The sequence below is a fragment of the Anomaloglossus baeobatrachus genome, chromosome 3, assembly GCF_048569485.1.
Source record: "Anomaloglossus baeobatrachus isolate aAnoBae1 chromosome 3, aAnoBae1.hap1, whole genome shotgun sequence".
Taxonomy (NCBI): domain Eukaryota; kingdom Metazoa; phylum Chordata; class Amphibia; order Anura; family Aromobatidae; genus Anomaloglossus; species Anomaloglossus baeobatrachus.
Genome location: NC_134355.1, coordinates 425,512,460 through 425,539,491, shown reverse-complemented (window position 1 = coordinate 425,539,491; position 27,032 = coordinate 425,512,460). Strand labels below are relative to the sequence as shown.

Below are 27,032 nucleotides of genomic sequence, written 5' to 3'. Positions count from 1 at the left end.
AAAACCTCTCCATGCCCCATGGGGACAGGAAAGACACTGGCTGTGGGAGGTGGGAGGGTCCTTTTAAACCTCTTGAACTTCCTGTCCCAATTAGGGCGTGGAGAGACAACCTCCTATGCTGTCGTGGAAGGGAGTAGAGAAAACAGTGTTTACCAAGTACTCCATGTCATATAAATGTATTATTACTGCAGGATATGTGCTCATTTTGCTTCTCGTAGGGTTGATTGTAATATTTCAGGAGTAAAAAATGCCTCCGCTATTGATGAAATTGATGGGCAGGCACAGCCAGCTTCTTCCCAACTTAGCCCATTTTGGCAGAGCTGCCCGAAAAGCCAAAATTGCTACATTTCTGAGTAACTTTGAAATGTCGAAATTTTTGCCCAATACAAAAGTGCTTTATGCTGGTTTTCGGTCATAGACCAAGATGTTTAGGTGCTTCGTTTATACTGTCAGTTTAGGCTTAGGCTACTTTCACACTTGCGTTGGACCGCTTCCGTTGCTATCCACAGCCTTGAGGAATTACGGTAACCATTGCAGGAAACCGTTATATTCCTCAGACTTCTATTAGCTACGGATAGCAACGTATGGTCTTGCGTTGCATCCGCTGCACAACGCAGCGTCGTTATTTTGATGCTGCGTCGGGCGGAGAGAACGCTGCATGTAGCGTTTTTGAGCAGCGCAAACCGTAGGATTTTACTGCGCATGCTCTGCCTCCCTGCACACGGAACCAGGGTAAACATCGGGTTACTAAGCAATGCGCTTTGCCTAGTTACTCTATTTACCCTGGCTACGAGTGCAAGGAGCCAGCGCTAAGCGGTGTACGCTGGTAACCAAGGTAAATATCGGGTAACCAAGCAAAGTGCTTTGCCTAGTTACCCGATATTTACCCTGGCTACGAGTGCAAGGAGCCAGCGCTAAGCGGTGTACGCTGGTAACCAAGGTAAATATCGGGTAACCAAGCAAAGTGCTTTGCCTAGTTACCCGATATTTACCCTGGCTACGTGTGCAGGGAGCCCGACACTTCCCCGCTCAGCTCCACCCCCTCCCGCACTCCACATGTACACACGCATACACACTCACCTGTCCCTAGCCTTGCATTCCTCGCTGCACTGACGTCCTCAGCGCCATGGTCCCGCTCTGCTCCACCCACCCCGCACTCCGCCCCCCCTCACACATTCTCGGCGGCCGAACGATCAGCTGATCACCCAGCGACCGGCTGCTGTGAGCGATCAGCTGATCGTTCACAATAGTCTGCCGCCGGTAAAACGAAAGAAAAAAAATTCCGTTTTGTACGATCCGTTGTGCCACTACATGCAACACATCCGTTGCATCCGTCACACAACGCAATGCAACGGATGCCGTTCAACGCAAGTGTGAAACTAGCCTTAAAGATTCCCCATTTAAAAATTACAAGAATCAGCATTCTCCCCCGGCTACAGTTCTGATGGCGCCCGCTCTCCAATGCTCTGTGTTTTTAGTGCCCCTAAAAGCCTAGTTCCATTTTCAAGCTAAGGACAAACAATCACTTTTTTTCATTATAAGTGATTGGATAAGAAGACATCATGGCTCAGCAACAGGACAAGGTTTGTAGATTTTTAATGTGACGTCTTCCTTGTGGCTGGAATCACACATGCAATTTTTGATGCTGTTTTTTTTTAAAGCCAAAGACAGACATTGATCCAGGACAGAGCAGTGTAATGGGGAATTCACAAAAGGGAGATTTACTGCACATTTATGTGACTCAAAATCAATCCAGCACTAGCCTTGCCAAAAGATCAATGGCTGGAACCTGCGGTGGACACTTGGATTTCTGCTCTGGATATGCAGTTTGATCAGTAGAGCGTTTGCATGAGAATTACCCCTGTTCAACAGAGCAAACTATTACTATTCAGAGAAAGTGAATTGTCGTCGGTTAACACAGATTTCTGGGAAAAATCCAATCATAATCCATGTCAAGTACTTGATGGGTAAATGTATCATAACTTGTTTTTCACTATTTTTATTTCTTTCAAATTATCTTATGCTTTTGGCTGCAAAAACAGCATGAAAGCCAGAATGTATGAATTAGGCCTTTAACTCAATTTGAAGCATACAAACACAAAAGCACAAGAAGTGGTACCAGGTCAGAGGGCACTCACCTGAAGCAGGGCACAGATACAAAGCTTTGGTATAGTGCGCAGCAGTCCAAACTGGCACAGGAGCAGATACAGAAGGCCTGGAGCTAGCAGCAAAATGTTCATTTTAACAGATACAGCTAAGCTGCAAGAAAAGTGGGATAAGATAGGATAAGATTATCCTCAGTGTCTTGAAAAGTTATTCATACACCAGAAACTTTTCAACATTTTTCATGTTACGCTACAAAAATGTAAATAATTGGGATTTTATGTGAAAAAACACCACTAAAGTAGCATGCATTTGTATGTAAAGTATTTTAAAAAATTATACATGTTTTCTACATATTTTAAAAATGTAAATCTGGAAATTATCATATGCATTTATATTCAGCCCCCCTCCCCGAGTCAATACTCGTCACTGCAATTACTGCTCCAAGTCTTTTGTGGTAGGTCTACCAGCTTTGCACATTTGGAGGCTGAACATTTTTGCCAATTCGTCTTTGCAAAATGGCTCTACCTCAATGAAATTGGATGTTCAGCGTCAGAACAGCAATTTTCAAGTGGTCACAGATTCTCAATGGGATCTAGGTCTGGACTTTTACTGGGTCATTCAAGCAGAAATATGCTTTGATCCAACCCATTCCTTTGTAGCTCTGGCAGTATGTTTAGGGTTGATGTATTGTTGGAAGGATTTTAGATTATACATTTAAAGGGAATCTGTCACCAGATTTTTCTATGTAATCAGAGCAGCATACTGTAGGGACAGATACTGATTACAGCAATGTGTCACTTACAGGACTGCTTAGTGTAATTTTGATAAAGTCACAGTCTGCAGAGAGCATATACGCCCGAAAATGGTGCAAGACCGAGCACACGCTGACCCCGCCTGCTCCACTATAGTCAATGGCTCAGTCAACGTATGCGTTCGAAACCCGTTTTGCGAGGGGGGGGTGGACGGATGCCCCGACGGGACTAGTGAGCGTAGGTAAAAGCACAATGTGAAAGCGGCCTTACAAATACTGAGGTAAAAAAAAAAAAAAACACCAGATACTCAGCGTGTGAACATAGCCTTAAGGGTACTTTACACGCTGCGACATCGCTAGCGATGTGAAATTCTAGATCGCAAGTGCGATCTTTCGGGATCGCACATAGGTCATTTTACGCATGTGCGATCTCGAAAGATCGCACTTGCGATCTAGAATTTCACATCGCTAATGAGATCGCTAGCGATGTCGCAGCGTGTAAAGTACCCTTAAGTCCTTTGAATTTAGGTGGCTGTCTGGGTGAAGACACATTATGGCCCTATATTGTTTTTGCACAAGGGCCGTCTTCTGTCTGTCAGTGGTTTCAGTGTAATTACAGCAACATTGGGGCAATGAAGACATTCCATAATTACCTGTAGAAAAAGCAGCCCCAGCTCCAGTGATCCTGTAATATCAGGTTGATGGCAAAAAATAAAATGACCATAGCCACGGGATCATTGAAGAGGCGCAGAAGAAAGATGGAGTGCACGCGATATGAAGCACAACACATGAAGAAGAAAACATACGGAGGTACCTAAGAATTGAGGAACACAAACAGTAAGGTTGCGTTACATCCGCCGCAAATATTTTTGATACGTATAAAGCAAAGTAAGAAGGATTTAAAACTAGAAATGTTAATGGTTTAGTTTTATCAATCACAAAGTGAGCAAGTGAGAAATCAAAATTTCACGTGATATCACTTCTAGGTACACTTATACAATGTCAGGGAAGCTGTGGGGCTATAGTCAGGTGTATGAGTGACCAAAAATCCCAAACAGGTGATACTGCTGGTGTGCCTACACATATAATGATGGTCATTAACTGGAACAGAAACAGCTGTGTAGGAGGTTTAAAGAGGACCTTGACCAAGTTTTTCATGTTGAACCGGGATACACAATGTAAGGCTGGTTTCAGACGTCTGTGTTTAATCAGGTACCAGTCACATGCATGGTTATGGTCACACGTGTGTCACACGTGTTTGCATGCGTGTGACAGGTACCAGAGAAAACACAGGTCTGTGAAATAAAAAGATTTTCCATATTTACCTGCTGTCCTCCGGCTCTGCTGCCTCCCACTCCTGACTGCCGCTCATTATATTCATCGATTATTCACCACACTCAGGAAGCCGGAGCACCGCCGAGGACAGCACCGTGGGGACAGGTGAGTATTCACAAAGCACAGCGACATCCAGGAGTTCATCGGAGTTCCCAATGAACTCTGACATCCTGACGACTCTTGCGCTACAGCTTCACGGGTTCATCAGAGTTCACTGGGAACTCTGAAGAGTCCCCGATGCGGTCTCCGCAATGTTCCGGCTTCTAGGTTCTCAACACACACACACACACACACACACACACACACACACACTGCTGTAAACTCACCCAGGGATGCAGTCCTCGACACTGAAGTCCCCAGCGCTGTCCCCGCTTCCAGCTCCACAGGGCACTGAATATTCAGTGAGTATAATGAGCGGCGATAAGGAGCGGGAGGCAGCAGAGCAGCAGGCAGCAGAGCCAGAGACCGCATCGCTGGAGAGAAGTAAATATAGAAATTCTTTTTATTAAAAAGACCCAGATTTTCTCCGGTATGTCTTACACTGATGTCACACGGATCACATCAGTGTGCGATCCGTGTGACATCCGTACTGCCGGAGATGCCTGCGTGTGTGCGTGCGGGGTCGAGAAAGGTCACACGGTCCGTGTGCAAACACGGACGTGTGAGGCACATCATAGAATAACATGGGTACGTGTGACATCCGTGTTAAAAACAAATGTCGGACATACCAAAAGAAGGGAATTTTGTTTACTTACCATAAATTCCTTTTCTTCTAGCTCCAATTGGGAGACCCAGACAGTGGGTGTATAGCTACTGCCTCTGGAGGCCGCACAAAGAACTACACTCAAAAGTGTAAGGCCCCTCCCCTTCTGGCTATACACCCTCCCGTAGGAGTACGGATTCCTCAGTTTTAGTACCAAAGCAAGGAGGAGGAAAGCCAATAACAGTTTCAAAAACAAATTCAATCCGATAACAAGATCGGAGAACTTAAGAAACAACATGAACAACATGTGCACCCGAAAAACGAAACCCTAAGAACAAATAGGGCGGGTGCTGGGTCTCCCAATTGGAGCTAGAAGAAAAGGAATTTACGGTAAGTAAACAAAATTCCCTTCTTCTTTTTCGCACCTAATTGGGAGACCCAGACAGTGGGACGTCCAAAAGCAGTCCCTGGGTGGGTAAAAAGATACCACATGAACGGGCTGTCAGACAGCCCTTTCCTACAGGTGGGCCACCGCCGCCTGAAGGACCTGTCTACCTAGGCTGGCATCTGCCGAAGCGTAGGTATGCACTTGATAGTGTTTGGTAAACGTGTGCAGACTCGACCAGGTAGCCGCCTGGCACACCTGCTGAGCCGTAGCCTGATGCCGCAATGCCCAGGACGCACCAACGGCTCTGGTAGAATGGGCCTTCAGTCCAGATGGAATCGGAAGCCCAGCAGAACGGTATGTGTGAAGAATTGGTTCCTTGATCCACCGCGCCAGGGTGGATTTGGAAGCTTGCGATCCCTTATGCTGACCAGCGACTAGGACAAAGAGCGCATCAGAACGGCGTAGAGACGCCGTGCGAGAAATGTAAATCCTGAGTGCTCTCACCAGGTCCAACAGATGTAAACCTTTTTCAAATTGGTGAACTGGATGCGGACACAAAGATGGCAAAGTGATATCCTGATTGAGATGAAAGGAAGAAACCACCTTGGGAGAAAACTCTGGAATTGGACGCAGTACTACCTTGTCTTGGTGAAACACCAGGAAGGGAGATTTGCAAGATAACGCCGCTAGCTCGGACACTCTTCGAAGAGACGTGACCGCCACAAGAAAAACTACTTTTTGTGAAAGCCGAGAAAGGGAAACCTCTTTCAAAGGCTCGAAAGGCGGCTTCTGGAGAGCAATGAGAACCTTGTTTAGATCCCAGGGTTCCAATGGCCGTCTGTAAGGAGGAACGATATGACAAACTCCTTGGAGAAACGTGCGTACTTTAGAAAGCCGTGCCAAGCGCTTCTGAAAGAATACGGATAGCGCGGAGACTTAACCCTTAAGAGAGCTAAGCGACAAACCTTTTTCCAACCCAGACTGCAGGAAGTAAAGAAAAATTGGCAATGCAAATGGCCAGGGAGAAAACCCTTGAGCCAAGCACCAAGCTAAGAATATCTTCCACGTCCTGTGATAGATCTTAGCTGAGGATGGTTTTCTAGCCTGTCTCATTGTGGCAACAACTTCATGAGATAAACCTGAGGCCGCTAGGATCCAGGACTCAATGGCCACACAGTCAGGTTCAGGGCCGCAGAATTCAGATGGAAAAACGGCCCTTGAGACAGCAAATCTGGACGGTCTGGTAGTGCCCACGGTTGGCCTACCGTGAGATGCCACAGATCCGGGTACCACGACCTTCTTGGCCAGTCTGGAGCGACGAGAATGGCTCGATGGCAGTCGGACCTGATTTTCCGGAGAACTCTGGGTAACAATGCTAGAGGTGGGAACACATAGGGGAGTCGGAATTGCGACCAATCCTGAACCAAGGCGTCTGCCGCCAGCGCTCGGTGATCGTGAGACCGTGCCATGAAAACTGGGACCTTGTTGTTGTGCCGTGACGCCATCAGATCGACGTCCGGCGTCCCCCAGCGGCAACAGATCTGCTGAAACACGTCCGGGTGAAGGGACCATTCTCCTGCGTCCATGCCCTGGCGACTGAGAAAGTCTGCTTCCCAGTTTTCCACGCCTGGGATGTGAACTGCGGATATGGTGGACGCTTTGCTTTCCACCCACGTCAAAATCCGCCGGACTTCCTGAAAGGCTTGGCGACTGCGTGTTCCCCCTTGGTGGTTGATGTACGCCACCGCCGTGGAATTGTCCGACTGAATCCGAATCTGCTTGCCTTCCAGCCATTGTTGGAAGGCTCGCAGAGCAAGATAGATTGCTCTGATTTCCAGAACATTGATCTGCAGGGTGGACTCTTCCTGAGTCCACGTCCCCTGAGCCCTGTGGTGGAGAAACACCGCTCCCCACCCTGATAGGCTCGCATCCGTCGTGACCACTGCCCAGGACGGGGGAAGGAACGACTTTCCCTGTGACAATGAGGTGGGGAGAAGCCACCAACGCAGAGAGTCCTTGGCAGTCTGAGAGAGGGAGACAGTCCTGTCGAGGGACGTCGATTTCCCATCCCATTGGCGTAGAATGTCCCATTGTAGAGGGCGCAGATGAAACTGCGCGAACGGGACCGCCTCCATTGCTGCTACCATCTTTCCTAGGAAATGCATGAGGCGCCTCAGTGAGTGCGACTGGCTCTGAAGGAGAGATTGCACTCCTGTCCGTAGCGAACACTGCTTGTCCAGTGGAAGCTTCACTATCGCTGAGAGAGTATGAAACTCCATGCCAAGATAAGTCAGAGATTGGGTCGGGGTTAGATGAGACTTTGGAAAGTTGATAATCCACCCGAAACTCTGGAGAGTGTCTAGTGCCACTTTCAGACTGTGTTGGCATGCCTCTTGAGAGGGTGCCTTTATAAGCAGGTCGTCTAGATACGGGATGACCGAGTGACCTTGCGAGTGCAGAACAGCTACTACTGCTGCCATGACCTTGGTGAAGACCCGGGGGGCTGTTGCCAGACCGAAAGGCAACGCTACGAACTGCAGGTGTTCGTCGTGTATGACGAAGCGTAGGAAACGCTGATGCTCTGGCGCAATCGGCACGTGGAGATACGCATCTTTGATATCTATTGAAGCTAGAAAATCTCCTTGAGACATTGAGGCTATGACGGAGCGTAGGGACTCCATCCGGAACCTCCTGACTTTTACGTGTCTGTTGAGCAACTTTAGATCCAGGACGGGTCGATACGATCCGTCCTTTTTTGGGACCACAAACAGATTGGAGTAAAAACCGTGACCTTGTTCCTGAAGAGGGACGGAGGTCACCACTCCTTCCGCCTTTAGAGCGGCCACCGCCTGCAACAGAGCATCGGCTCGGTCTGGAGGTGGAGAAGTTCTGAAGAAACGAGTTGGCGGACGAGAACTGAACTCTATCCTGTACCCGTGAGACAGAATATCCCTCACCCAACGGTCTTTGACGCGTGACAGCCAAATGTCGCCAAAGTGGGAAAGCCTCCCACCGACCGAGGGTGTGGGAATCGGAGACTGCAAGTCAGGAGGACGCCGTCTTGGCAACGGTTCCTCCGGCTGTCCTTTTTGGGCGTGACTGAGACCTCCAAGAATCTGAGCGTCTCTGGTCTTTTTGAGTCTTTTTTGACGAGGCGAATTGGGACCTGCCCGGTCCTCGAAAGGACCGATAACCAGACTGACCCTTCCTCTGTTGGGGTTTGTTTTGTCTGTGTTGCGGTAAGGATGAGTCCTTACCCTTGGAGTGTTTGATGATTTCATCCAAACGCTCTCCAAACAATCGGTCACGAGAAAAAGGCAAATTGGTTAAGCACTTCTTGGAATGAGAATCTGCCTTCCAATGTCTCAACCACAGGGCCCTACGCAAAACAACGGAGTTGGCTGACGCCACTGCCGTGCGGCTTGTAGCGTCAAGAACAGCATTAATCGCGTACGACGCGAATGCCGACATTTGCGAGGTCAATGGTGCTACCTGCGGGGCAAATGCACGTGTGACTGAGTCGACTTGCACAAGCCCGGCTGAGATAGCTTGGAGTGCCCATACGGCAGCAAAAGATGGCGCTAACGACGCTCCAATCGCTTCATAGATGGATTTCAGCCAGAGCTCCATCTGCCTGTCAGTGGCATCTTTAAGTGCCGCTCCATCTTCAACTGCAACCAAGGATCTAGCTGCAAGCCTGGAAATTGGAGGATCCACTTTTGGACACTGGGTCCAACCCTTGACCACCTCAGGGGGAAAAGGATAGCGTGTATCTTTAAGCCGTTTAGAAAAACGCCTTTCCGGATAAGCGTGGGGTTTCTGGATTGCGTCTCTAAAGTCAGCGTGGTCCAGAAAAGTGCTTAATGTACGCTTAGGATATCTGAAATGGATTTTCTCGTGCTGCGAAGCTGACTCCTCTACAGGAGGAGCTGGTGGGGAAATATTTAACATCTTATTGATGGACGCTATAAGATCATTAACTATGGCGTCACCATCTGGTGTATCTAGATTGAGAGCGGTCCCAGGATCAGAATCCTGATCAGTGACGTCCGCTTCATCACCCATAGATTCATCTCGCTGGGATCCTGACCATTGAGATGAATGTGAAGGCCCGTCATAGCGAGCCCGCTTAGGTTGCCTGGGGCCATCGTCCGAGTCAGAGTCTTCACCCTGAGGTGTATGTGCCCGTCCCGGAGCTTGGAGGTAATTCAGCTGAGGGGGACCAGGGGGCAATGATTGCACAGTGTCCGTGGCCTGAAGTACAGGCCTAGCTCGCAATGCGTCAAGAATTTGTGACATAGTGAGAGACATTCTGTCAGCAAAAGCTGTAAACTCAGTTCCTGTCACCTGGACAGCATTCACAGGTGGTACACCCTGGGTCACGTCCAGCAGAGGTCCCGACTGTGCAAGCGCCGCAGGGGCCGAGCACTGCACACAATGGGGGTCAGTGGAGCCTGCCGGTAGAAAAGTCCCACATGCGGTACAGGAAGCATATAATGTCTGTGCCTTGGCACCCTTGCGTTTTGCGGACGACATGCTGTTGGCTCTCTGCAATGTGAGAGAGTCTATAGCCAAAGGGCGACTAGCGCTATGCAGTACAAAGTATTTGCAGGAACAAAATACTAAGATTACTACTGGCACAAGAGGGGGTGAGCCCAAAGGGCTGCTTACCGCCCGCTGAATAGCGGGTAAGAGGCGCAGAATTCCTTGTCTGGGTCTCCCCGGCTCCCCTCTGCAGCTCAGCGTGTCAGCAGGAATGGCTGCCGGCGTCTGTGGAGAGGGGCGGTCCGTGGGAGTTCCCAAACAAAAGTGCGGGAAACAGTGTCCCCTCTGTGCCTATTGTGAGGGCTGGAGTATGTAAAAACGACTCCAGCCCTCAGCGCTGATGCACTGACCAGCGTCCCGCCCCTCTCCTGACTGGCAGGTCCGGGGGCGGGAACGAACGGAAATAGGCCGCAAAAGCCGGGGACTCGAGTTATCAGCGCGGCCGCCGTAAAAGCGCGGCCCGCGCTGAAGTCCCCGGCGCACCACAAGTGCCAGCCGCGCCGCAGTCCCAGCGGCCGGCGCGACCTTTTCCCAAAAGTGTGCCTGCTTCAGCGAAGCTGAATGAGGCTATGGCACAAGCGCCGCAGCGCTAATGTCCCCGGCGCACTACAACACCCAGCATGCTGCGGTGTGAGCGCCAAATGCACGGGGACACAGAGTACCTTGAGGAAGCAGGGCCATGTCCCTGATGTACTCCGCTCCATCCAGCATCTTCTCCAGGGGCTGTAGATGGAGCACGGTCTCAGTGCCTGGAGACCAGTAAATCCCACTTCACCCAGAGCCCTGTAAAAAGGGATGGGGAAGGAATCAGCATGTGGGCTCCAGCCGCCGTACCCGCAATGGGTACCTCAACCTTACAAACACCTCCGACATACAGTGGGGTGAGAAGGGAGCATGCTGGGAGCCCTGTATGGGCCCTCTTTTCTTCCATCCGACATAGTCAGCAGCTGCTGCTGACTAAAAACAATGGAGCTATGCGTGCGTGTCTGACCTCCTTCGCACAAAGCTAAAACTGAGGAATCCGTACTCCTACGGGAGGGTGTATAGCCAGAAGGGGAGGGGCCTTACACTTTTGAGTGTAGTTCTTTGTGCGGCCTCCAGAGGCAGTAGCTATACACCCACTGTCTGGGTCTCCCAATTAGGAGCGAAAAAGAAACACGGACTTCTGACACCAGCCTAATAGTAGCTGCACAGAAAAATAAAATGTGGTTCTTTTTAATCTCTGAGATTTTAGCAATCAAAATATTTGACACCTAATGAGTTAAATATTTTTAAGTCCAATTGGGCATTACCTGAGAGATTTCACTGGAGGCATGTACTTCTTCCTCTAACACTGACTAATTATAAGCAGGCAGCAACACACTGGAAAAGGACCATGCACAGGGTAAAGGCCCTGTTACACACAGAGATAAATCTGCGGCAGATCTGTGGTTGCAGTGAAATTGTGGACAATCAGTGCCAGGTTTGTGGCTGTGTACAAATGGAACAATATGTCCATGATTTCACTGCAACCACAGATCTGACAAAGATCTCTGCGTGTGAGAGGGCCTTAAGACATAATGACAGTCTGCGCTCCTCACTGCAGAGTGATGATGTGCTGGAGCGCAGCAGACCTGAGCGAGATTCATTAACAGCATTAAAAGGGAATGTGTCATCAGGTTTTTAACACCTAATCTGAGAGCAGCATAACGTTGGGGCAGAGATCCTGATTCTACCTGTGTTTTACTTACTGGGCTGCTTAGTGTGGTTTTCATTTAAAAAAAACAACAAAACACTGTTTAATCAGCAGTAGATTATCATTAGGGGACTACTTGGCGTGCTGCCAGGTAGTCCAGCAAATTCATGAGCTCTGTATAAGACCTCCTTCACACGTTCATGGGAAACACGAATGTTTTCAACGGTCCGTGGTGAAGGTGCGTATGTATGTGCTACGTCTGCTGTCCCTGTGCTATCCGGGTGACATCTAGATAGCACACGGCCAGCATGAGTTGGTATAGTTACCTGTCTCTGGTGCTGCTGTTATTTCCAGGTCTGTGGTGAGTGCGGTCAATATGCAATGAGCATAATGAGCGGGCCCACAAGCAACAGCAGAGACAGCAGTGCTGGAGACCGGTAAGTATAACATTTTTTTTTTTATGTGACCTCTTTTCTCTGGTATATGTCACACTGATGTCACATGGATCGGATCACACAAGTGTGCGGTCCATGTGACACCTGTACAGCTGGCAGAAAATAGGCATATCACCATGTGGAGCACACGGACAGGCGTGTGCTCCACATGGACAGTGTCAAAACACAGACGTATGCACAAACGCATTGTTTAACATGTCAACGTGTCAGCGTGAAAATGGACGTCACATATACTGGAGACACGGATGTGAGAAGGAGGCCTCACTGCTAGATCTGCAGCAGAGAAAGAAGGGAATTTTACTTACCGTAAATTCCTTTTCTTCTAGCTCCAATTGGGAGACCCAGACAATTGGGTGTATAGCTACTGCCTCCGGAGGCCACACAAAGCACTACACTTAAAAGTGTAAAGCCCCTCCCCTTCTGCCTATACACCCCCCGTGGGATCACGGGCTCCTCAGTTTTAGTGCAAAAGCAAGAAGGAGGAAAGCCAATAACTGGTTTAAAAACAAATTCGATCCGAAGAAACATCGGAGAACTGAAACCATTCAACATGAACAACATGTGTACCCGAAAAAACAAAAATCCCTAAGAAAACAGGGCGGGTGCTGGGTCTCCCAATTGGAGCTAGAAGAAAAGGAATTTACGGTAAGTAAACAAAATTCCCTTCTTCTTTGTCGCTCCTAATTGGGAGACCCAGACAATTGGGACGTCCAAAAGCAGTCCCTGGGTGGGTAAAATAACACCTCGTGATAGGGCCGTAAAACAGCCCTTTCCTACAGGTGGGCAACCGCCGCCTGAAGGACTTGTCTACCTAGGCTGGCGTCCGCCGAAGCGTAGGTATGCACCTGATAATGCTTGGTAAAAGTGTGCAGACTCAACCAGGTAGCCGCCTGGCACACCTGCTGAGCCGTAGCCTGGTGCCGTAATGCCCAGGACGCACCCACGGCTCTGGTAGAATGGGCCTTCAGCCCTGAGGGAACCGGAATCCTAGCAGAACGGTAGGCTTCAAGAATTGGTTCCTTGATCCACCGAGCCAGGGTGGATTTGGAAGCTTGCGACCCTTTACGCTGACCAGCGACAAGGACAAAGAGTGCATCCGAGCGGCGCAGAGGCGCCGTGCGGGAAATGTAGATTCTGAGTTCTCTCACCAGATCCAACAAATGCAAATCCTTTTCACATTGATGAATTGGATGAGGACACAAAGAAGGTAAGGAGATATCCTGATTGAGATGAAAGGGGGATACCACCTTAGGGAGAAACTCCGGAATCGGGCGCAGAACCACCTTGTCCTGGTGAAACACCAGGAAGGGAGATTTGCATGACAGCGCTGCTAGCTCGGACACTCTCCGAAGAGACGTGACCGCTACTAGAAAGGCCACTTTCTGTGAAAGGCGAGAAAGGGAAACATCCCTCATAGGCTCGAAAGGCGGCTTCTGGAGAGCAATTAGAACCCTGTTCAGATCCCAGGGCTCTAACGGCCGCTTATAAGGAGGGACGATATGACAAACCCCTTGCAGGAACGTGCGTACCTGAGGAAGTCGTGCTAGGCGTTTCTGAAAAAATACAGATAGCGCTGAGACTTGTCCTTTAAGGGAGCCGAGCGACAAACCTTTTTCCAAACCGGATTGCAGGAAGGAAAGAAGAGTAGGCAATGCAAATGGCCAGGGAGAAACTCCCTGAGCAGAGCACCAAGATAAGAATATCTTCCACGTCCTGTGGTAGATCTTGGCGGAGGATGGTTTTCTAGCCTGTCTCATGGTGGCAATGACCTCTTGAGATAATCCTGAAGACGCTAGGATCCAGGACTCAATGGCCACACAGTCAGGTTCAGGGCCGCAGAATTCAGATGGAAAAACGGCCCTTGAGACAACAAGTCTGGTCGGTCTGGTAGTGCCCACGGTTGGCCTACCGTGAGGTGCCACAGATCCGGGTACCACGACCTCCTCGGCCAGTCTGGAGCGACGAGGATGGCGCGGCGGCAGTCGGACCTGATCTTGCGCAGCACTCTGGGCAACAGTGCCAGAGGTGGGAACACATAAGGTAGCCGGAACTGCGACCAATCTTGAACTAAGGCGTCCGCCGCCAGAGCTCGGTGATCGTGAGACCGTGCCATGAAAGCCGGGACCTTGTTGTTGTGCCGGGACGCCATTAGGTCGATGTCCGGCATCCCCCAGCGGCGACAGATCTCCTGAAACACGTCCGGGTGAAGAGACCATTCCCCTGCGTCCATACCCTGGCGACTGAGGAAGTCTGCTTCCCAGTTTTCCACGCCTGGGATGTGAACTGCGGATATGGTGGATGCCGTGTCTTGCACCCACGTCAGAATCCGCCGGACTTCCTGGAAGGCTTGCCGACTGCGTGTTCCTCCTTGGTGGTTGATGTATGCCACCGCTGTGGAGTTGTCCGACTGAATTCGGATCTGCTTGCCTTCCAGCCATTGCTGGAAGGCTTGTAGGGCAAGATACACTGCTCTGATTTCCAGAACATTGATTTGAAGGGTGGACTCTTGCTGAGTCCACGTACCTTGAGCCCTGTGGTGGAGAAAAACTGCTCCCCACCCTGATAGACTCGCGTCTGTCGTAACCACCGCCCAGGATGGGGGTAGGAAGGAATTTCCTTTTGACAATGATGTGGGAAGAAGCCACCACCGAAGAGATTCCTTGGCCGCCTGAGAAAGGGAAACGTTCCTGTCGAGGGACGTCGACTTCCCGTCCCATTGGCGGAGAATGTTCCATTGTAGTGGACGCAGATGAAACTGCGCGAAAGGGACTGCCTCCATTGTTGCTACCATCTTCCCTAGGAAGTGCATGAGGCGTCTCAAGGGGTGTGACTGGCCTTGAAGGAGAGATTGCACCCCTGTCTGTAGTGAACGCTGTTTGTCCAGCGGAAGCTTCACTATCGCTGAGAGAGTATGAAACTCCATGCCAAGATATGTTACCGATTGGGCCGGGGTCAGATTTGACTTTGAAAAGTTGATGATCCACCCGAAACTCTGGAGAGTCTCCAGCGCAACGTTCAGGCTGTGTTGGCATGCCTCTTGAGAGGGTGCCTTGACAAGTAGATCGTCCAAATACGGGATCACAGAGTGACCTTGAGAGTGCAGGACTGCTACTACTGCTGCCATGACCTTGGTGAAGACCCGTGGGGCTGTCGCCAGCCCGAAAGGCAGAGCTACGAACTGAAGGTGTTCGTCTCCTATAACGAAGCGTAGAAAACGCTGGTGCTCTGGAGCAATCGGCACGTGGAGATAAGCATCCTTGATGTCTATTGATGCTAGGAAATCTCCTTGAGACATTGAGGCGATGACGGAGCGGAGGGATTCCATCCGGAACCGCCTGGTTTTCACGTGCTTGTTGAGCAGTTTTAGATCCAGAACGGGACGGAACGACCCGTCCTTTTTTGGCACCACAAACAAGTTGGAGTAAAAACCGTGACCTTGCTCCTGAGGAGGAACAGGGGTCACCACTCCTTCTGCCTTTAGAGTGCACACCGCTTGCAGAAGAGCATCGGCTCGGTCGGGAGGTGGAGAAGTTCTGAAGAATCGAGTTGGAGGACGAGAACTGAACTCTATCCTGTACCCGTGAGACAGAATGTCTCTCACCCAACGGTCTTTGACCTGTGGCAGCCAAATGTCGCCAAAGCGGGAGAGCCTGCCACCGACCGAGGATGCGGAGAGAGGAGGCCGAAAGTCATGAGGAAGCCGCCTTGGTAGCGGGTCTTCCGGCTGTCTTTTTTGGGCGTGACTGAGCCCGCCAAGAATCTGAGCTCCTCTGATCCTTTTGAGTCCTTTTGGACGAGGAGAATTGGGACCTGCCCGAGCCTCGAAAGGACCGAAACCTCGACTGTCCCCTCCTCTGTTGGGGTTTGTTTTGTCTGGGCTGAGGTAAGGATGAATCCTTACCCTTGGACTGTTTAATCATTTCATCCAAACGCTCACCAAACAGTCGGTCACCAGAAAATGGCAAACTGGTTAAGCACTTTTTGGAAGCAGAATCTGCCTTCCATTCCCTTAACCACAAGGCTCTGCGTAAAACCACGGAGTTGGCGGACGCCACTGGAGGGGATGAGGGGGGAGGAAACATACAGGATGCTCCGGCCCTCACATCCGACGTCAGGTCGGCAGTCCCGCCCTTACCCCTGACAGACAGGCCCGGGGGCGGGAGTTTTGCTACTAGGCCGCAATGAAGCCGGGGACTAAATTTAAGACCGCGGCCGACAAGCAGGCGCGGAAGTCCGCCGGTCTTCACAAAACAGCAGCTGCTGCAGCGTCCGGGATGAAGGCGCTCCATGCACAGCCCCCATGGGGACACAGAGTACCTTAGAGATGCAGGGCCCGGTCCCTGAGGATAAATAGACTCCTGTCCGGCAGATTCCCACAGGGGCTGCGGAGGGAGCACGCTCCCAGTAACTGGATGACCGGTCAGGATCCCACTTCTCCCAGAGCCGCTAAGGGATGGTGAAGGAAAACGGCATGAGGCTCCGGCTTTTGTACCCGCAATGGGTACCTCAACCTTAACAGCACCGCCGACGTAGTGGGGTGAGAAAGGAACATGCCGGGGGCCCCGTGGGGGCCCACTTTTCTTCCAACCGATATAACTAAAATGAGAATGCATGAGTGGATGTGTGCCTCCTTCCACACAAAGCATAAAACTGAGGAGCCCGTGATGCACGGGAGGGTGTATAGGCAGAGGGGAGGGGTTACACTTTTTAAAGTGTAATACTTTGTGTGGCCTCCGGAGGCAGAAGCTATACACCCAATTGTCTGGGTCTCCCAATGGAGCGACAAAGAAAATGGAATTTGCCTGAAAGAGTACTTCAAAATATGAAGTGCACAGCAATGTCAAAACACCCTTGCTGTGCACGTTCCATCCCGTGTCAATTTTTTCTTTTACACCTATACATCTACTGATTACATATACACGTACTGTGGGTATGGGTGTCCTGTTCTGTCCAGGACTGAGGCCATCCTGTGCTTGTCAGTTACTTACCTTTTTAGTGACAATGTAGATGCGAAACACCAGAAACAGTGTCAGCAGATAGAGCACAGCAAAGATATACTGAGCCAGCCGGATGTTGGTCCCATGCTCAGTTAGGTAGTAAAATGCACCAAAAATGTACACAAATCCAGCAGGATACCTGTTTAAAAAAATACAAAAAACAAATATCATACATAAGATTCTATTAGAACCTTTTATTTTCTTCCTTTTTCCCCCTTATGACAAGATTGTCTTCTGCAGGCTGCAGTTGCTGGGTCATAACATTAGAGTTAAGGGCTATTTATACGCTGCGACATCGCTAACAATATATCGTCGAAGTTACGGTGGTTGTGACGCACATCCGGCGCCGTCAGCGACATCGCAGCGTGACAGGAGCGGCGAGCAACGAAAGGAAAAACTGCAAAAATTGTTGCCACGTCGCTTCTTCTCCAAATGTTGTTGCTGTTGCATGCCGCTGGTTGTTCCTCGTTCCTGCGGCGTCACACATTGCTGTGTGTGACACCGCAGGAACGACAAACATCTCCTTACCTGCGTCCGCCGGCAATGAGGAAGGAAAAAGGTGGGCGGCATGTTCCGGACGCTCATCTCCGCCCCTCCTCTGCTATTGGACGGCAGCTTAGTGACGCCGAACGAACTGCCCCCTTGAAGGAGAGATTGTTCGGCGCTCACAGCGACGTCGCTGACCAGGTATGTGTGTGTGACGCTGCCGTAGCGATAATGTTCGCTACGGCAGCGATCACCACATGTCACACGTACGACGGGGGCGGGTGCTATCGCGCATGACATCACTAGCAACCGCTGGCGATGTCGCAGCGTGTAAAGTATCCTTTAGAGTCCACCCATCTGGCCAACCAAACTCATTTGCATAGTAAACGGTAAGATTTTATAAAGTTCTTTTAGGGGTCTGCAAGGGGGGCCAGCAACAAGGTGCACCTTCCTAGAATGCAGCCCAGGAGCTGCAGAAGGTGATATTTTTGGTTTAGCAGCTGGAAAGTCACAAATCACAGGAGACTGGAAACTGATGAAGATGGTGGTAGGGGACCTGGATATAATGCTCCACTGTAGCAATGCTTTAAAGGGAACCTGTCACCAGTTTTTTCCCTATAAGGCTACATGTGCAAGCTGCTGCATCTTTTTGTGTTCACAAACTGCAGCCAAAACTGCACCTTGTCAGAGAGAGCCTGGAAATGTCACAAAAATGCTTCTAATTGTAGGTGCGTTTTTGTGACAAATGTTGACAAAAACGCAGGAAGAATGAACATGCTGCATTTTTTTTGTCACAAACTTTTGACAAATAAAAACACTGACAAATAAACTTCAACGTGCGCACAGCAAATCTGACTTCTCATAGACTTTGCTGGGAAGTCAGATGTCAGAAAGTTCTGACAACAAAACTGCACCAAAAAACGCAGCGTGCGCATGTAGCCTAACGCTGAGAGTTCGAACGAGGCTGTCATACAGTTGTACTGAGCTGTGACCCCAATCACATAAGGCTACATGCGCACGCTGCGTTTTTTTCTGCGTTTTTGGCGGCAGTTTTGTTGTCAGAACTTTGACATTTGACTTCCCAGCAAAGTCTATGAGAAGTCAGATTTGCTATGCACACCTTGCAGTTTGTCAGCGTTTTGTCAAAAGTTTGTGACAAAAAAAAATGCAGCATGTTCATTCTTCCTGCGTTTTTGTCAACATTTGTCACAAAAACACAGCAAAAACGCACCTACAATTACAAGCATTTTTGTGACATTTCCAGGCTCTCTCTGACAAGGTGCAATTTTGGCTGCAGTTTGTGAACACAAAAAGAAGCAGCGTGTGCATGTAGCCTTAGGCTATGTGCGCACGTCGCGTAAAAACATGCAGTTACGCTGCGCTTTGTAGCGCAGCGTAACTGCATGCGTCCTGCGTCCCCTGCACAGTCTATGGAGACTGTGCAGGGGCCGTGCGCACGTGGCGTTTAAGAGCGCAGCGCTTCGGCTACTGCCGAAGCGCTGCGCAAAAAGAAGTGACATGTCACTTCTTTCCTGCGCTTTGCCGGCAGCTCCTGCTCTGTCTATGGCAGGAGCTGCAGGCAGAGCGCATGGAATCGGCGCTCACTACGGACATTTCTGCAGCGATCTAAAGCGCACATGTGCTCTTCAGATCGCTGCAGAAATTTCTGCAGGGCTAGTACGCAACGTGCGCACATAGCCTTACATAGAGTGCTTGTGATGTAACTGCTCAGTTCCAGACAGTCAGAAATTAATGTCACAAGATGCCACTGCAGGACCAGAGCGACACAGAAAAAAGGTGAAGCCGCCAGAGGGTAAAAGTATAAGATGGGGGGAAGGGGACTTAGCTATAAAGCACCACTCCAGAGCTGAAAAATACAAAAACACTGGAGTGGTGCTTTAAGGCTATGTGCCCACGGGACTCTATCTGCGGATTTTTCTGCATCAAAATCCGCAGCTTTCCCCTGGAATCCGCACCTTTTCATAGGTGCGGATTTGACACGGATTTTGCGATTTTTTTAAATTCAATTGAATAGACAAAATCCGCACGAAAATCCGCAACAATAATTGACATGCTGCAGATATTTCCGCACGAAAATCCGCAGCGTGGGCACAGCATTTCCCAAATGCCATAGAAATGGCTGGGGAGTAGCTGTGCTGCAGATTTCTGGAAAATCCACGGCAAAATCCACGCATTTTTTGCAGCGTGGGCACATAAACGTTTGTCTACACTCAACAACTGGCAGCTCTATACGGCCGCTGATCGGCGAGGACTTAGTGGCCAGCAGTCATCTATAGCTGATTACACCGGCACACTGCGGTCAGGGATGTGCACTGGGCTGTAATGGATCACTGACAGGCTGCCATCATCTGGTGACTGACCGGACAGCCGGTATAGACGGAAAGAACCGGTGCAGCCAGTGCAGAGGAGCGCTCATAAGAACATGCCAAGGGAAGGTGCCATCACCTCCTACCAGAACCCCCATTAGGCTGATCTGTCACCACGGGCTGCACACATTGCTTATTGCCATGTAACCAGCGATGTGCTGCCAACAATCGCACCGATTTGCTGCAGCGTTTCAATTCCACATCAAGTGTAGATTTTTTTTGAGAACTTTGCCCTACTAACTGCAAGAGCGATGCCATGGAGCAGCCCGGAGGAGGCGAGGGCCAGTGCACCTGGTTACTGCAGATAGTGGCCCGGCATATACGGGGGTCTGCGCCCCTATACTCACACCAGCGGCCCCGTGCCCCCCTGCAGCTTGGTGTAGTCGTAGGTCCCGTTCAGCACGCCCTCCACCTCGTCCATGTAGGCCCTCCAGTCTATCTCTGTGTCTGTGGAGAGAGGGCAGACGGTGACTGCACGGATCACCCGGGGTCGTGCCCCGCAGACCACCCGACCACTCACATGGGACCCTCTGGATGACCCAGTGTGTGACCAGCAGCTCGGCCAGGCACAGGCACACTCCCAGCAGCGCCGTGTACCGGGGGTCCAGAAGAACCTGGAACTTGTTGTCCCACCCCCGGCGCAGACCGTCCATGAGGCCGGAGCGCCCCCCGGCGGGAGCCCCTCTCCTCCGGGCAGTAACAGCCGGAGCCATTACAGCAAGAGTGACAGCTGCACCGGGCCAGCCGGAAACAGGAAGGAGCGGGGCTACACACACAGGACACGTGGAAGCAGGGAGTCACAGAGCGGCACTGCTGATAGGCGCCGCACAAGCCCCGCCCCTGTCCATGACGTCACTCAGCACAGAGCACGCTGCTGATAGGCGCCGCACAAGCCCCGCCCCTGTCCATGACGTCACTCTCACACAGCGCTCCACATGTCTGGCCGGTACAAGAAGTTGGAGTACTGGGACTCCCGGTACGAGGAGGAGGAGCGGCTCCTCACCGGGGGACATGAGTGGTTTGGGGCGTACCGAGACTTCGCACACCTGGTGAGGAGAGAGCTGCGGCCCCGGACTGCAGGACTTGTGCTCGGTATTCCCGCTTACTACCGTACTAGTATACATGACGTGCTATGCCTCTGACCCTAACATCAATGACAATCATATTCACCCAGGTTATCCACATACTGTCCCAACTATGCCGGGGTCAGGGCTCTGCAGCCCCATCTGTAGAGGAGCTGCGCATGCGCAAACCCTACTCTGTTCTATGGGACGATGCCACAGACAATGAATGGGGCAGAGGCCGAGCATGCGCAGCTCCTCTCAGCCATTAGGTGATAGTACAGCAGCAATCAGCAAATTATTCCTTTTCGAATACAAAATAACTTGATTTTTGGGAATAACCATAGTGCGTGCGATGTGAGGATTCAGAAGTCTCCTTGCAATAACAAACAAAATTATTGTCTTGACTGAATATTTAGAACATTCACTATTTTCCTTAAAGTGAATCAATCACCAGGATTTTCCTATATAAACTAAAGCCAGTGCTATACTGGCACTATCAGGCTGATTCTATACATACCTGTAGTGGTCAGATTGGATGTATAGATTTTGAAATACAAGCAAGTAAAGTTATAGAACTGTGCAGCTTTTAGATTGGCAGGAGCTACCGAATAGCTAGTATGTGGATGGGGTTTTGCTATCTATTTCCACTCCTGTCTGCTGCCTTGCCTCTGTAGATGATAGGCCCCCTTCGCACATCCATGTCTCCAGTACGTGTGTCGTCCGTTTTCACACGTACCGGAGACACTGACACGTAGACCCATTAAAATCAATGAGTCTGCGTACACGTGCGTGTTTTCACATGGACCATGTGTTTGTGTGCTCCACACGTAGACATGTCCGTTTTTCTCCAGCAGCACGGGTGTCATACGAACCGCATGTGCTCCGTGGGACATCAGTGTGACATGTACCAGAGAAAACCACGTTTTTGTGAAATAAAATTAATTTCTACACTCTCCTTCTCCAGCCCTGCTATCTCTGCCGTCTCCTGCTTCTGACCCCCGCTCATTATGGTCATCGCATATTCACTGCACCGAGGACTGGAAGCAGTGGGGAGTCAGTAGGGTCGTAGACCGCAGAGTGGAAGACCTCAGCACCACGGACAGCAGCAACCGGGACAGGTGAGCAGAAAGTTCCTGCTCTCCGTGTAGAGTGTTCGTGAGCCAAAATCACAGCACACGGAGGGACATACGCACCTTTTACACAACTGTGCAAAACGTGTGTGTTTTTCACAGATGTATGAAAGAGGCCTTAGGGCTACTTTGCACGCTGCGACATCGCAAGACGATGCTGCGATGTCGAGCACGATAGTCCCCGCCCCCGTCGCAGTAGCGATATTTTGTGATTGCTGGCGTAGCGAATATTATTGCTACGCCAGCTTCACATGCACTCACCTGTCCTGCGACGTCGCTCTGGCCGGCGATCCGCCTCCTTCCTAAGGGGGTGAGTCGCGCGGTGTCACACAGCAGGCGGCCAATAGGGGCGGAGATGAGCAGGATGTAAACATCCCGCCCACCTTTGTCCTTTTACATTGCAGCCGGGACGCAGGTAGGAGATGTTCCTCGCTCCTGCGGCTTCTCACACAGCGATGTGTGCTGCTGCAGGAACGAGGAACAACATCGTACCTGTCGCTGCAGCGGCATTATGGAAATGTCAGACCCTGCACCGATGATACGATAACGACGCTTTTGCGCTTGTTAAGCGAATCAAAAAGGATTTGCACACTACGATATCGACTGCGACGCCGGATGTGCGTCACTTTCGATTTGACCCCACCAACATCGCACCTGCGATGTCGTAGTGTGCAAAGCCGGCCTTAGACTGTATGGGCTGCATTTCTAACACGCCCTTATCACATGACAGAAATGACTCATACCTGGAAGGAGCCCATACAGTCTAGCATCTATAGAGGCCAGGCAGCAGACAGGGGCGGGAACAGACAGCAAAACCCGACCGACATGTTAGCTATTCGTCAGCTGCTGCCAATCCAAAAGCTGTACATTTCTGTAACTTTACTTGCCTGTATTTCAAACACAAAACATCCAATCTGACCACTAAAGGTATGTATAGAATCAGCATGATAGTGCCAGCATAGCACTGGGCCTGGCTTTAGGTTATATACGAAAATCCTGGTGATTAGTGCACTTTAAGCACTGTCCGGCCAATCACAGGATGAAGTTTATTCCCTCCACCTTGTGATTGGCTGCAGCACATGTCCTATGGCATAATCACTGCAGCAAGAGAAGAGGTGGAGGGATAAATTAGCCCTTGTTAAAACAAAACTGTGAGGAATGTTAAGCTGAATATTGTTTCTTCTATTTTTAACAAATTGTGAGTGTATTGTCAATAGCTTTTATTTGCAAAAGTCCCCCTTTAAAATGCTTGGTCGGGAGTGGGGCTGTGCAGAGAAAGTTTTATCTCCTTGGAAAGGTAGCTGGTCCAGCTCTACAGGAGAGACGTTAGGCTAAAATAATAAAGTAGGGACGAATGAAAGTCCCTATTTACCTGACTAGTAATAAATGTCAAAGGTTTAGTGATTGTAGAGGCCCATATTGTGATGGTAGACCCCATATTGGACTTTCTAGGCAGATCACTGTGAAACCTATACCTCTGCGGCAGGAGATCCGGCTCGGTACACGATCTACTCCCACCAGTCACTTTATCAGGTATCTGCTAGTTGGTGGGGGTACTGGTTGTTGGACTCCCACCAATCTGATAGTTATGACCTATCCTAGAACAGGTCATTAATATTTCATTCCTCTCCAGTATAGCCTGTGGAGAGTTCTTCCACACGAGTACAGCAGGATGAAGAAAAAAGGAATTGTCTCATCATTTTCTGTTGGACCAAAAAATAAACTTACATCTTAGAAAACACTCGTTATGTAGTGATTTTATTGAGATGGTGTATATAAACTGAGACACCGCCTAGAGCCAATAGTTTCCATATATATTATTTTATATGTTTATTAGAATACACTGTGATGATCTGCCAATACGATTTCTGCATATTTTGCTGTTTTGTCACTTACACCATTTATTTATTTTTTCTGTGACAGCTGCTACAACCTCTCCATACTGATGGTGCCGATATGTCCGCTCTCTCAAAATAGCGCATGGCCCAAGATGTTTTCCTTTCCCATAGCTAACGTATAGCGGTCATTCTAGTGCTGTCTTGGTGAATGTTTAGCGGTGTCTGCCATAAGAAACATTGAGTCACACACCTAAAAATAGTAGAAGGGTCAGTGACCTTCCCACCACCTCAGGAAATAAAATATGCACAGCAAGGTCTGCTCCAGAAAGTATGCAGGATTATTCTGTGTTACTCGCAAACACCTCAGAACAAATGTCTGCAAATAGAGTTTCTGGTTTAGCTTGTTACCCCAAGTCATATGGCAAGCCTTGTTAAAGGGTCACTATTAACTGTTAGGATTGCTACCCTGATAGTTGGCACTAGAGTTCATGTCCTCTTCCTCTCTGAAGAGGCAATTGGCGTATGTAATATTCCAAAGGAGCATTGCATGGCTTATAAGTCTCCATACACCGGGCATCATAAAATGCCTCTCGAGTGTGCGTATACTGTGCTTTTCCAGAAATAAGACAGTCTTATACTTTTTTTTTGCCCTCCCCCCCCCCCCCCCAAAAGCACTAGAGCTTATTTTTGGAGGAGATCCTGTTTTTGTAGAAACCTAGTTGGGGGTAAGTTTACCCCCACTCCCACCCCCCCCCCCCCCCCCAAAAAAAAAAAAAAAGCAGACACCCCACTTCCCAGGAGACTCTTGCTTACCAGACCTGGACGTCTGCGTAGCTCCCAGGTGCTCCCTGTGATCTCCGGTGGGTGCTACACGCTGTCTACACACACACACACACACACACACTCATTACATCCAGCGTTACAGAATACTTCTGGCCACAGGGAGTGATGGGAGGAAGTCATGTGCCCGGCCCGCAGATCCTGTAAGCAAGCATTCTTGCACTGCCTCCCAGGATTCTGACAGCCAGAAGAAATCGGTGTCGCTGGATGTGGTGAGTATGTGTGTGATGCGATGTGTGTGAGATCGGATGTGTGTGGGTGTGAGATCAGAGGTGTGTGGGTGTGAAATTGGATGTTTGTGTGTGCGATCTGATTGTGTGACGGTGTGAGATCGTGTGTGTGTGTGTGAGATCGGATGTGTGTGGGTGCACTGCAGGTCCTCTGCTCGGCGTCGGGTGTGATTATGGGGTGCCCGCTTTCTATAATGAAGTGTCCTGCAGTATCGAACTTTTTTAGCTGCACGGACACTTCATTATTAAACTGCAACTAGGACTTATTTAGGGTGTAGGGTTTATATTGAAGCCTTGCTCTGAAAATGCTGAAAATCCCTGCTAGGGCTTATTTTTGGGGGAGGGCTTATTTTTGGAAAAACACTTTAGTAGAGTAGTGCTGTAGAAGCTCAATATAGTCTTTGTGCACAACTCTGCCATTTGTGCTAAGCAGTACTAATTGATTACACATAGTCAAGATTTGTCTGCAGTGACTTGATAGACATATTGCCGGACTAGGGAAATGCTGAGAGCCAAGGAGCCAACATGCTGACATTTTGGGCCTGTATACGATCTACGTTTGTATTCTTTTTGTCTGACTAGTAGGTGGTTAGAATTGGCTCCTAAATGTGACATCCTAACAGTTTAGCGTTATTTTCTCTGTCTCCCTGTAGGCTGCGGTACGAGTTCACTGAGTGCCGAGCTGTACAATGAAGGTGTGAGGCCACTTGTCAGTATCGATTACTCCCCAGTATGTATAAAGGAGATGGCACAGAGAAATGCCAATGTGCCAGACATGAGCTGGATGGTCATGGATGCACGGCACCTTCAGTTTCCTGATGGAACATTTGACCTGGTTATTGAGAAGGGAACTCTGGATGCTATGATGGTGGATGAGCGAGACCCATGGAGAGTTACACAGGACACCATTACTCTAGTGGATCAAGTGCTAAGCGAGGTAAGATATCTGATCAGGTTAAGGTGGGATTCACACACGCTGCCGAGCTCGCCAACAGGGTGCAGGGCAAGTTCTGACACCCTGCTCAATATATAGTGAGCGGTGTCTGTTATACTGCACCGCCCCATAACTGGAAGCAAGCAGCTCTAGGAAGATTATAACGTCATTTTCTTCCTGTACCAGCTGCTCCTGTAATACAGGAAAGCATGGTTAAAATGTGATCTACCTGCAGATTATCCATACCTCTGTAGATAAATAGTATTTTTGGAGGTGAAGCACCTTTAATCAAGGGGGAAACAAAAATATTTAAAGATATTAAATGCTGCAAACGTCCACGTAACATCTGACTGAATTAAATGTATACAACCTATTTAAAAGGGGTATTCCCATATCCAAGATCCTATCCCAAAATATAGTAGATATAATATTAGGATTTGAAAATACCTCCAATTATAAATGTAGTATAGTTCCTCTGATAATCTATGTCGCTTACCTCATGTGCAGGGTATTGCATTAGCTTCGGTATCTACGGTTACGACCACTATCAGCTATCTAAAACTATATGAGCGGTTGTAACCATGGATACATCAGTTACTGCAATGCCCTGCACATGAGGTAAGAGATATTTGCTAATATTATTATAATTACCCCTACTACATATTATGATAGAATCTTCGAAATGTGAATAACCCTTTAATGGCAAACTACAGTCAGCATGTGTGAAGGTTCACTAAGGGTGTTGTTCACATGGGAAAGAAATGCTGTGGATTACCTAGTAAAGTACATGGAAAATCCACATTAGTTTATAGCACCAGCCATATGGAGAAGGTAAATTAAACGCTCATCCACACATTCACATCCACCTGAACATATCAGGAAAAGTTTTTTGAAAGTGGACATCTCCCTTCAGGCAGCTTTACATGAAGATAGTAGTGTAGCAGAAAGCTGTTCGAGAAATACTAACATATACCGTATTTTTCGCTTTATAGAACGCACCTGATTATAAGACGCACCCCCAAATTTGGTTAAGGAAAAGAGATTTTTTTTTAATGTTAAATGGGGTCCGTCTTATAATGCCAGTGTCCATTTAACAAATCATAAAGGGTATATGTCCCTCATAGCCCCCCCATCCTAAAATTAGCCCCCTTAATCTGTATATGGCCCC

General features: G+C 49.3%; 2 protein-coding genes across 3 annotated transcripts in view; one reads left to right on the top strand and one right to left on the bottom strand.

The window, feature by feature from the left end:
- The window catches only part of ALG3 (ALG3 alpha-1,3- mannosyltransferase), a 73,916-nt gene extending 53,310 nt beyond the window's left edge, over positions 1–20,606 (bottom strand). Inside the window, exons 1-5 of the mRNA XM_075340356.1 lie at positions 20,349–20,606; positions 20,176–20,275; positions 16,947–17,094; positions 3,511–3,671; positions 2,139–2,259 (exon numbers count right to left, since the gene is read on the bottom strand). Coding sequence (XP_075196471.1) covers positions 2,139–2,259; positions 3,511–3,671; positions 16,947–17,094; positions 20,176–20,275; positions 20,349–20,541 — 723 coding nt within the window. The 5' untranslated portion in view covers positions 20,542–20,606. The remainder of the gene's footprint in view (positions 1–2,138; positions 2,260–3,510; positions 3,672–16,946; positions 17,095–20,175; positions 20,276–20,348) is intronic.
- Positions 20,607–20,732: 126 nt separating this feature from the next.
- Positions 20,733–27,032, top strand: part of EEF1AKMT4 (EEF1A lysine methyltransferase 4) — a 99,648-nt gene continuing 93,348 nt past the window's right edge. For both annotated transcript variants that reach the window (XM_075338478.1, XM_075338477.1), the window contains exons 1-2: positions 20,733–20,920; positions 25,584–25,867. In XM_075338478.1, the coding sequence (XP_075194593.1) occupies positions 20,764–20,920; positions 25,584–25,867 (441 nt within the window). In that variant the 5' untranslated portion in view covers positions 20,733–20,763. The remainder of the gene's footprint in view (positions 20,921–25,583; positions 25,868–27,032) is intronic.